Consider the following 11,790-nt stretch of genomic DNA (forward strand, 5'->3'; position numbering starts at 1 on the left):
CTAATTAGGCTTAATAGATTTGTCTCGCGATTTAGCCTAGGGGTTGTGCAATTAGTTTTGTAATTAGACTATATTTAATACTCCTAATTAGTGTCCAAACATCCGATGTAACATGTGCTAAAATTTAGCACATGCCTCCCAAACACCCCTTCAGATTGCGCCTTTGAGTGTAACTGTTTGCCTTTTTGTCCCTGTCCATGAAGGCGACTTTTGTATTCTGTTCCAGTAGGAGGTCTGTGCTGACTTGTATTCGGCAGCGCACATACGGAGCACGGTTGTTCACAGGAGAGGTGACGAGCAACCAGTTTCAGTATATACACGACCATTCGTTTCGGAAAAAAAAGTATATAGACCACCAGCAATGAACTTGCCGGTTTCTTCTTGAGAGAGAGAGATCACATGTTTAGTTGAATACTTCGTACCTCCTCTTATTATTAAGTGTATCATGTACTCCCGTCCCACTGGTTATTCATCTAGACTGCATATTTAGAATTGTATTTTTTTAATAGAGGTGGTATTAGACCCGAGCAAAATAGGCCTAGCCTGACCCAGCCCGATAGTCCAGCCCGATAGTCCAGCCCGAGCTCAATGGGCTAAGCCCGGCCCGATACTCATTTAGGGTCGGACGTAGTGCTGATTTCGCGGCAAAAAAATGGACGGGTTTGAGCCCAGCCCAAATCATAAAATGAATTAAATGCCCAGCCCAAATTAGGCCCAATTTTGTTGACCCGATGGGTTAATGGGCGGGTTTGGGTGGAGATTTTAGGCCCGGAAGAAACTAGGATTTTTGCCGGTCCGGCCTGAACTTTGCTCAAGTCTAGGTGGTATGTACTAAATTATTTGCACAATTCGAAATACAATGTTTGTTAGCTATAAAAGTCTTCTTTTCCTATTCAGAGAGGAGAAGATTGTAGTTGTCTGACTTTCAAAATGCAGGCACTTCACTTGTGCCATGTGTCCATAGCTGCGACCAGAAATCACGCTCGTAATAGCATTAGTTGGACTATTTTATTTGAAGTATCCGCAAATGTTTGCCTCCAATTTATATCAGTACGTATTTTAGGATTTAACGGCATCTTTGTATACAGTGAGGCGTCAGTGATGAGTGACGACTTCATCGATCTTAGTTCAGTCTCGGAGGCGGTTATAAAGATGAGATTGTGTGCGTGTATTTGTGGGTCCATGAGCATATGTTGTATTATGTTTCCCTAGAGAAACTATCATAGAGGGACTAGAGCTCAATGAGCCGGCTTGCTCTTTTAGTGCATGTTTAGGACTGCTCTGCTCAAAAAAATAGCTCCACTCCAACAACTTCACTTTTTTTTTAGCTCACTCCACCAACTCTAGAAAAATAGGGAGCTATGAACCTGTTTAGCTAATATTGTAAACTCTAGCTCTAGAAATTGTAAGAATTGTGGAAATAGTCTTCATTGCTCTTGGTTGGGGTTGGTGTTTTTTGCGCGACCTACAGTACCCATTTGCTACAGTTCTTCGTCTAATTTTTTGCATGAAGATCGACGTACTGGAAAAATCTATAGAGTAACTCTACTGTCTATGGGCAAACCAGCCAACCATAACTGAAAGTCCAATTGAACTAACAAGTAGATTGAACCAAATAATTTGATATCTATCTAAAGAAATATGTGTCACAAGTACGCATTGTACATCAAATACATCATTCGTGAAACCGAAGACAGATCAGAACAAGGCTAATTTGACATGGTCCATGCATGCTTATCCAAAGTACTGCATCAATGCTAATTTGATACCTTCACACACATGCACTTATGCACAGACCAAAATTACCTGCAGAAATGCACACACCAAAAGCAATCAGGAACATATCATGTCAAAAGCAAGCACCATTGCGGACTCATGGTCATACTCTTACCACAACAAACCTATTAGGTCCAGAAGGCGACGGTACGCCGTGCCAGTGGGCGCAGGTAGCATCACAAACACCTAGCCGGCACCAAAAATCATTTTGAGTGAGCGGATGAAATGAAGGAAGCGCGCACCCGGTGGCAGTACACGCTGGGCACATCGAAGGCCTCGACATTGAAGGAGTCAGCGCGCGAGCCCGTGCGCATGAGGCGCTGATGCAGCATCCCGTCCTCCTTGTAGCCATCGTCGTCGTCTGAGCATCCGCCGCCGCGGGAGTTGGGTGGCATGAGTTTGGATCAAAATCGGTCTGGTCGGAGGAGTACTCACCGGTATGCCATGATGGGGGGAGGGGGTTGAGCATCATCATCGACGTTCGTGCCGCCGTTTTTTTTGGACGCCGGAGGAAGGGGAGGAGGCGGCGGCAGCACAGAACAGTCGCGAGAGGGAAGGGGAGGGGGTGTTGATGAACAGTCGGGGGGAGGAGGGGGCGTCGATCTATTGTTCTCTCGAACGTAACAAGTGACATTGGTGGGTAATTTCCACCCAACTCCAAGAGAAGGTATGAAACCTGTGTTTTCGGAGCACCCTTTGAGGTGCTCCAGAAAAACCTTGGAGTTGCCCTCTAGATCCACCTTTTTTTTGAAGTTGGGATTGTTAGAGCTGGAGGTATTTGGCAAGATAGTTTGAGAGTGAAGCTGAAAAAACTGGAGCAGAGCAGTTCCAAACACGGCCTCATAACAAGCTAACAATTCGGCTCAGCTCCTTGTTTAACTCGCTACAATGAAATAATAACAGCAGCCGATACAATCACGCAATTTGGGTCCGCGCAGCCCAGCCCGTCCATGCGCATCCTTGTGCGCTCTTCGGCCCAGTATTTTCATCCGGTATCGCGCGGTGAACGGACCGAGCCCGTGTAAACAAACGCAGATTATTGGGTAGGTCTAGTGGGACCGGCACCAAGAAACAACAAAAAGAGAGTTGTCTAAGAAAAAACAGACGAGAGACAAACATAAAAGAAGCTCGAAGGTTGAAGAGGAAAATTGACCGGCTTCTGATGAAAACCATACAAAGATTAAAACTGATGCATCTTTTGCAAGAGAAAGTAACACAGGGAGATGGAGTTTCTGCGCTCGGGATCACATGGGCAGTGTGGTCCTAGCTGCTGCAGGAAGAACAACAGGAGCTATACATGGATGCCTTTCATTTAGAGCTCATGGCGTGTGTACGAGGCCAACAAGCTGCTGGTGTTGTGAAGATGAGCAGAGTTATCCTGGAGACAGACGCCGCCATTATAGATGGTGAAGCAGCACATCGACGGTTCAGCTTTCGACCTCTAGTCTCAGCTGCATGTAACCTCAGTTTTGAACTCAAGCATGTCATTTGTTATCACCATTATCTTTTCTTCTTTTAAAGTTTCACCTAGCTAGAGGCATAGGATCGTCCACTCTTTAGCAACGCATGCTGGTTGTAATAATCTTGACATGGGCACCGACTTGATAGTCGAAGGGGTATTTGTGTGTATTGGTCGCCGGCGAGTTGCTCACTCAAGTTGAATATTGTTTTCTCCTCATCACTTCCCCTCATGATTGGTAGCATCATTGCTTCATCGTCGCCGATTAGTGCAACTCAAGTTGAAGGATGCGCCCTAACCGTGCTCTTGCCCGTGTTTAATTTCCATGCGTTTCCCTTTGTCGTCTAAAGCGTTGAGAATGACAACGCAACGACTAACTTTAGTCACGACGTTCAACATATTTTTAGTTTCTCTTTCCACTTTCTTGTCACGTCTCAAATCGTAAACAAAGCCGAACGAAGAGACTTTCTTTTGCTTTGCATATCGGTTAGAGAACAATCTTTGCAACTTTACAAGATCTAGATCTGTACCGGCTCCACTCCACCACTCCTTTAGTTCAACATGGAATGTGAAATGTGAACACGTCGTCTGAAACTTCTTCTCCTACCTACACATCTTTTCAACACCCTCGGCTCACGCAAACCCCCATTTCTCAAACCTCACATCAACAACCATGCACACCCTCAAACTCAAACACGACCATATCTACACATGCACGCATTGCAGGGCACAATTAAGTGGAATCAAATCTCCTAATCCCTTCTCACTCGTCATCACCTGGTAATTAACTGCAGCTGTGACTGGCTTCTATGAGATGCTGATCACTGTGGCGGCTCTCGACGGCTCCAGGGCGACGCACTGCACCAGCCCACAGAGCATGCTCACCTCCTGCTCGCTCACCGCTGCCGGCTTGCAACTGTCACCGTAGCCGTCAGTTGCGGCGGCGGCGGCGGCTTTGATGTCGAGGCACTCCTCGAAGCGGTAGCAGGTGACGAGGTGGTCGTTGGCCATGCCGACGGCCTGCATGAAGGCGTAGACCACCGTGGGGCCGACGCCGAGGAACCCCCGGCGCATCAGGTCCTGGCTGATGGCGTCGGCCTTCGCCGTCCGGAGCGGCACCTCCCGCGTGTGCCGGTAGCTGCCAACCATCGGCTTGTTGCTCACGAAGCTCCAGCAGTAGCTGTCGAACGATCCAAACTCCTCTATGACCTATCAACAGCAACGACGTAGTTGCAGAAACAAAAAAACAAGTCATAATGTGTTATGGATGAACGAGTGTATATTATTGCCAATAATGTCCGGCTCATCAAGAGATTTAGGTGGAGACAGATGGATAGAGTGAGATGATCAGCTTACCTTCAGCAACTCACGTGCGTTTTCGATGATTATGCGCAGCCTGTGTTCCGACAGCAGGGAGCTAGCAGGGCTGCCTGGCGCCAAGAATTTCTTCTCGTTCAGCTTCGCCACCAACACAGGGTTAAAGTCCATGAACACTTCTCTGAAGGTGTCCCTCTTGCTGAGAATCGCAGGCCATGCCATCTCGGCCAGTGCACCAGACAGAGTGAGCATTTCAAACAGTTTCCTGCATTTTAGCACTAAATATTGTAACTTTACAATCTATTGCTGATCATAGGTCTCGGGAGAAGATTAGCTGGTCTGATCAGGTTTAGAGCATACTTGTCGTCATGCACTGGCACTCCCCATTCTTGGTCATGGAAGGCAGCGTAGCAGGGATCTGTTGCAAGGTCAAATCAATGAAGTCCTTACAGTCAGCTGAAAGCAACTGGTCATTCAAGGAGAAGGCTGAATAACTTTAAGGGTTGCCAGACTAGAGGCACTTTAGATTGGAATATTGTACAACTATATTAAGCATTTTATTATTCCAGCAAAGATCACTATTAAGCATTTTATCTTCCAAAAAGAAGAACAATATTAAGCATTTCAACTTATTGTTCACACTGTTGTTTCTATCATGGAGGAAAAGATTATTAGGTGACTGATAAAAGTAGTAGGTAGGACTGACTGGTGAGTAGGAACTAGGAATAATCAAAAGGGATTGAACAGATCTTCTCACTTCCTATTTTGAAGTTAAGTTACAAACCGAAGCAATACTCTACAGTTCTCTGACAGTATGTCGAACAGAAAAGATGGCACAATTCACAGCCAAAACTAAGCAAAAACTGCAAAGAACTAGTAGCATTGAGGAGCTCCAAGCTTAGCACTACATAAATTATATCTATAGTAATAATCATGGCTTCCAGCTGCTAACTGTACTGCAGAAAGAATGCGAAGCTAAGCTGTGCTTAAACTAAGAGAACAACAATGATTAAGCATATATCTTTGTAAAGAAAAGATGGTGGTCCGGGCCGCCATAATGCTTTCCATCCGAATTCGCTTTCAAGACAATGCTTTTAGGTGAAATTGGAATGGCGTGTGGAAACTGGAATGCCGTTGTTGGGTGCCTAAATTGGTTATAGTCTAGGCTATAGCCATGTTAGTACGGCGATTACTCAGGCTTAATTGCAAAGGCACTATTGCAGCTTTATTCTTCAGTTAAGACTTCAGAGTTTAAATAGTTGTAAGTTTAAGAGAATTAAATGTTTTTCATAAATATAGTACTTCCATCATGTAGTTAGTGTGTAATGGAATCCCTTTTTTGGAAGATTAAAATTGACAAGTTGCTCGATAACCGACAGCCCACCAAACATTTTATTAGTGCATCTTTTTATTGCATGTTTTATACCACCAACCGTTTGTGATGTCTTATTATTTAACCATCACCGACTAACCGATGGTCGAGGGCGTCAAATATATGCATGGTCACAAAAGATATACTTCATTTTCTTGACATAAAAGTAGAATGCTACTTCGTAATTTCAATGCAACTATATATGTATTCTTGCTCAAGGCGTTGTGCCAGAGACTAGCTAGTAATTAACTTGGAAGCTAATGGTAATGAAACAATGGCTTAGCTTATTATGCATGGTCGTAGGAGCCCAATTTATACAATAGGGGAGAGAAGCAAGGAAAGGTCTAGTGTCTGCTTGTTAGATTACCATACTATGTTAGCATTATCAAGACTGCAATCTATGACAATTTTTAGATGCTCTATAATTATAGATACCAAGAAAACATGATTATCTGTAGTGATTTTTTTTCGATATTACCCAAGAGCCAAGAATAATGAGAGAAAATGTGCTGTAGAAGGGAAAATAGTATGAGAAGACAAGAAGATATATGCTTAAAATCTGCAGTTCTCCAGAAAACAAGCTGGAAGATGCAGACTAATATCCACGTTTTAGCAAGTAAATGTCAATTTCCATATGAAAAGTTCTAAGCAACAAACAAATTAGTCTTAAAGCCCCATAATACCATGAGAGTTATTCTTAGCAAACATCATACAAGTCGCAACCACTCATAATCCAGCTTCCAATTAAAAACGCTATCTATAGGCGGAGTGGGTTTAGCTTCCCATGATAGGTAGAATCTTCTGAGAAACGGACTCATAATTGCATGAAAACGACTTATAAGTTAGATTTATCTAAACTTTAGCCTAGTATGATAGGAATTAGTCTTCTGCTTTAAGATCTCCGGCCAATATCATAGACCAGTAATCAAGAAGCAAGGACTATACTATAAATAGCAAGAACCTAAATTTGAGCTAATATAAGGACCTGAGTCCAGACGGTGGATCTGTTGTATAACCCCAAATACCCCAACGAACTAAACTAGTCATAGTTCCTTTAAAAAAATATTTCGTATGGATGTATCATGTATGTAACATTGTATGTTTTCAACCTATATATATTATTATGATGTCCACAGCGGCTTGAAGGATATACGAGAAGGGATGGAATTGAAGAAGACGGTGTGGATGCCGTCGGTTTTGTAAGTTTTGTTTGCAAGCTAGGCATGTAAAACTTATGTTTTATTTAATATAATTTAGGCTTCTTGCCTACAATATTTGAAACACACTGAGAAGTAACTTAAAAATTGAAATTCAAGAAATCATGGTTAAAGCCGTTAATAATAAGCTAATTTATTCTTGTCGATCGTCTAACCTAACTATATATATAGCTGTTGATTGAGTAAAATGCACATCCGATCTTCAAACTTAACTCAGAATGCCATCTGAGTTTCCTAAACTTTAAAATGCACATATAGATCCTCAAACTCGCTAATCGACTCATCCAAGGTCCAAATTGCCATTAAACCGTTACTTCCCGGTCGCACGCAGCCAAGCAGGCCGGGCAGCGCTTGACCGGCGTCGGCCGTCGGGTACCTCGCCGGCGGGAGGTGGGCTTGGCCCCAAGCTCTGCCGTGCCGCGAGCTTGGCCTCACACGCGCTAGCCCTGTCGCGAGGGAGGACCTCGCATTCCGCTGCCGGAGAGCCCGCCTGAGCTTGCCCTGTGCTAGAGAATCCCGCCTGATGCTCGCTAGCTGAATTCGTTACCCATAGTGACTTTGGTCTCAATCACTAGCACTGGGAGCTTTCTTGGTCTCTTGCGAACTGATTTTACTACCAAAGTTTGCAAATCAACGGGAGGGGAGGCTGGAATTTCAGTTTCTCCATCCGCCTGTTCTCCATGGAACATGCGGGGTGCCTTATCTCCTCGCGCTGGGCTCGCAGGGGCGGAGATCTTGCGCCGCACTGAAATTGAGGAGGAGGGCGGCCGGAGGAGCTCAAGGGGAAGGGTGGCCGCAGCGCGCGCGGCGAGCTCGTGGGTGAAGGCACCGGAGATCCCTGTGCCGAGCTTGCCTGAGAGATAGGCCTTTGTTCCATAGCCGGCGGTGGCGCGGCTGGGAAGCGGCAGAGCGCAGGGCCCGATGGCAGCCTGCTAGGGAGGACGACGCGGCCAGGCAGGAGAGGTGGATGGGGTTGGCTCGGTTCGGCGCAGGGCGGCGGCAGTTTTGTAGGACGGGCGTCGGGCTGCCATGGTCGGCGCGAACGCAACGCATGGTAGCTCGGGTGGCGCGGTCGAGTACACCGATGATGACGGCCGGGCGACGCAAGGGAGGGAGCATAGGGCAGCGGCGCATGTTCTCACCGAGGAGAAGGAAGCCACCGGAGTTGGGGAAGAAAGGGACCGCGGAGGACTTTGGACGATTTATGTTAATAAGTAGCGGTGTTAATTAGCAAGTTTGAGGATCTTAACATTGCATTTGAAACTTTGCATTTTGAAATTTGAAAGTTCAGAGACCTAGATGCCACAGACCGGCGGTGCATTTTACTCCTGTTGATTCTACCGAAGCTTTTCTTTAGAACGTGTATCTTTTCATTTTGCCAAAGGTGATAATAAGTTAAGGTTTGTAGTACGCTAGTACGTATAGCTTCTATACAGTATGTAACTGTATAAGCACTTATTTTGTCTTTACCTTACCGAAAATGACATAAAGCACATGATTTGTTTGACTACCTACCAGTGTTAGGGGTAACCCACGGGCACCTGGGCGGCCCGGCCGGCGTCGCGGTGGGCTCTCCACTGAACGAGCCAAACACCGGCACCACCACCGGAGCAGTGGCAGCACCGCCTGGCGGCACGGCGCTGGCGGCAGCCTTCCTGGACGTGGCCGGCCGCGCCGAAGGAGGCCCCGCCGAGCCCGCCGCCCTCCGCCGCGGAGCTCCAACGGGCTGCCCCGGCGCCGGGCGGCGGCCGATCCGCCCCGTCGACGCGCGGCTGCAGAAGGACTCGGTGGACGCCTCCGACGCGCACGAGACGCTGAGCGAGGACGACGGGTGCACGTAGCTGCTCCCTCGCCCACCCGCGCCGGCGCCGGCGCGGCGCAGCAGCATGGACGCCGCGGCGCCCCTGGCCGAGGCCGACGGCAGCAGCCTCCTCCTGGCCTTGTCGGCTGCCGCCGCCGCGGCGTCCTCGCGCCGGGGCGGGGGAGGTTCCTTATCCCTACTGGCGCCGGCCGGCTTTGGAGACTGGGACAGCCTCCGGGCCGCGCCGGCCACACGGGGAGCCGCCGCCGCCGACATGCCCCGCGAGCGCGCGCCGCGGTGGAGGTGGAGCTAGAGGCTAGAGCTACCCCTAGCCGCGAGGCGTGCTTCCCTCGCGTAAAGCTAGTGTGAGCTTGTGACGACGACGGCGTGAGCTAGCGAAAGGGAGAGGCGACCGGAATCGGAGCGAGAGCAGGTGATGAGCCGCTTAAGTAGCAGCGCGCGTCGTAGCAGAGGATCGAGTGAGCCAGGCGCCGCTCGTATTGTACGAGCGTACGCGCGGGGCGGTGGGTGGCGAGTGCAGCGGGAGGGAAAAGGAGGGGTGATGGTGATGCGGACGCGCGCGCGCGGCGGAGGTGGTGGCGGCGAGTGTGGGTTCGTTCGTTTTCGCGCGCGCGCCGCGCGGGTGGGCGGGGCGGAGCCGCGCGCGGTTGGTGCGGCGTCGTCGAAACCGTCGCCGTCACGGGGAGCTAGAAAACCTTTGCTGCAATCATGAGACCCTGCGCCCGGGTCCGGTGGTATGGCAGGCCGCGCCGCGCCGCGCGCGATCAGCTCGTCAGGTCAGCAGAGACGTGCATAGAGATCCCTCTGGCGCCGGGCACCACGAATGCGACGAGACAAGCCGTGGTCGGAGCCGCCCGGGCGACGCGTGCAGCCGCGATCGATCGAGCCGCATGTCGTGAACGACAGGTGATGCACGTACGTTAGCACGTATGCTCTCATGACTTTTTTTCATATTTGATACGTAGTAAATGCTATGCAGTTAGAAAAATTAAAAACGAATAATAATTTAGAACAGAACAGAGGAAGTACGAGAGGAGAGGAAAACTCAGCAAGTGATTTCTAATCGATCGATCAGGATGGCACCCGGACACTGCAGATCGATCGAGCTGGTGCACCGGGTGACCGGGAACGGTGTTGGCGAGAGACCGGTGACCGAATTAGCTGCTCATGCAGCTCATCTGTTATTCCGTGTCATAGACTTTGGTTCTTTTCTGATTCCATAGAAAATGAACACAGCGCACTAGCTGCTACAGCCTACAAGGCGCCAAATAATGAAGAGACTTCTATCGGATTAGGTGCTGCTTCATTTTTAAACACATTTTTATACGGCACGGCGGCCCACATTATGGAGCATCATTCTAAAAGAGTAACCTTTCGTTTGTTGTATTCTCGATTAATTTTGTATCACAACAATATCTTAGCGGGGTCGTACTTGTAATCATGAGCAGAAGTTGTTGCATACCTCTTGTGGATCCCTTCAGCTTTTCCATGGAACATAGGGTTCTTTTTAATTATTTCAATTCCCGTGTGAAGCTCATGCAGGCAGCCATGGCAACTCCTACATGCATCCAACAGTACCGTCACTGCTACCTCACCTTTAGTATTGAATGTTACCAACCGGTACTAAATGGTCTTTAGTATTGAATGTTACCAGCTGTACTACTTTGCGCTAAAAAAATAAAGAAAAAATTTTCTGAATAGCCGAGAGGTTCCATGTGCAAGGTTCGTGGGATTCAAACCCACGACCTCAAGCCTCGCACGAACCTTCCCTACCATCTCACTCTCACCTACACAACACATGTGATGGAGTTAGATATGTTTTCCTTTTGAAATAACCCGTGGAGAGACTTTTAGTACCGGGCAATAACACCTGCCCGATACTAAAAGTTTTCGTGGCTTTAATTAGTACCAAGTCACAACACCACCCGGTACTAAAAGCTACCTTTTAGTACCGGGTGGTGTTGTGACCCGGTGCTAAAAAGGTCTCCGGGGATCGAAAATTTGGACCCGATACTAATTCCGCACGTTAGTACCGAACCAAAAGCTCACCGGTACTAACATCATGGACGAATGCTCACTTCTCCAGTAGTGCGTACCGTAAAAGTAGCTATGGACAGTTCAACACATGAGAAATGTTGGGTGGAATTAGTAGACATGTAATGCATCATATTCTTCATTGTACGCTGAAAAGATAGGTTATTCATCGAGCACAGCTGAGGTGCTCCCGCACACTAAAAAGCACAATTGAAAGTTCAAAAGGTATGAATCGATACAGCGTGCTATCATCGATTATCATGCAAAAGAGTTTTAGCTCCGACAAAAACATGTCTTGTGTTATTTTTCAAAACTCAAATTTTACGTGACGGTAGTAGTGATAGCATGATCTTTTATAATCTTTTTTGAACTTTTCACTTTTACGGGTAAATTTTACACACGCAAGAACACCCAATGGTAGTCTCTTGTTATTCATCAGCTTTCTAAATGAGGAAAAAAAAATAACACCTATACCATGTCGGAAGGGGTTGTATACCCTTCTGCATCTCAATTCCTTGGTCTACGTGAGTATATATGTTGTAAGGAGGTGAGATGCAAGAAGTGTGTATTTGAACCCACTAGCCTGTGGGTGTTTTTGCAATTTTCCCTTTTCTAAACTATACGAAATTTTTCATCGCAAAAAATAAGGCACGAGATTTTGGAAAAGGAACCTACATTGTTCCGTGGGAATTACACGGTTCGTCATGAAATTTCAACGTTCCAAGTCGATGTCGTGAGTATGATAATGGCCTCTGGGCATGGATTATGTACACCTTGGTCTGACAAAACTGCA

General features: G+C 47.4%; 1 protein-coding gene across 1 annotated transcript; it reads right to left on the minus strand.

The window, feature by feature from the left end:
* Nucleotides 1-3,677: 3,677 nt before the first annotated feature.
* On the minus strand, nt 3,678-9,455 carry LOC101755070. The gene is made up of 4 exons (XM_004956782.4): nt 8,657-9,455; nt 4,913-4,970; nt 4,592-4,817; nt 3,678-4,444 (listed from the first exon to the last, which is right to left on the minus strand). Exons 1-4 carry the CDS (start codon nt 9,216-9,218, stop codon nt 4,043-4,045), a joined length of 1,248 nt encoding a protein of 415 aa, XP_004956839.1. The 5' UTR covers nt 9,219-9,455; the 3' UTR covers nt 3,678-4,042.
* Between the last annotated feature and the right edge of the window lie 2,335 nt (nt 9,456-11,790).

Source organism: Setaria italica, chromosome II (genome assembly GCF_000263155.2).
Source record: "Setaria italica strain Yugu1 chromosome II, Setaria_italica_v2.0, whole genome shotgun sequence".
Taxonomy (NCBI): domain Eukaryota; kingdom Viridiplantae; phylum Streptophyta; class Magnoliopsida; order Poales; family Poaceae; genus Setaria; species Setaria italica.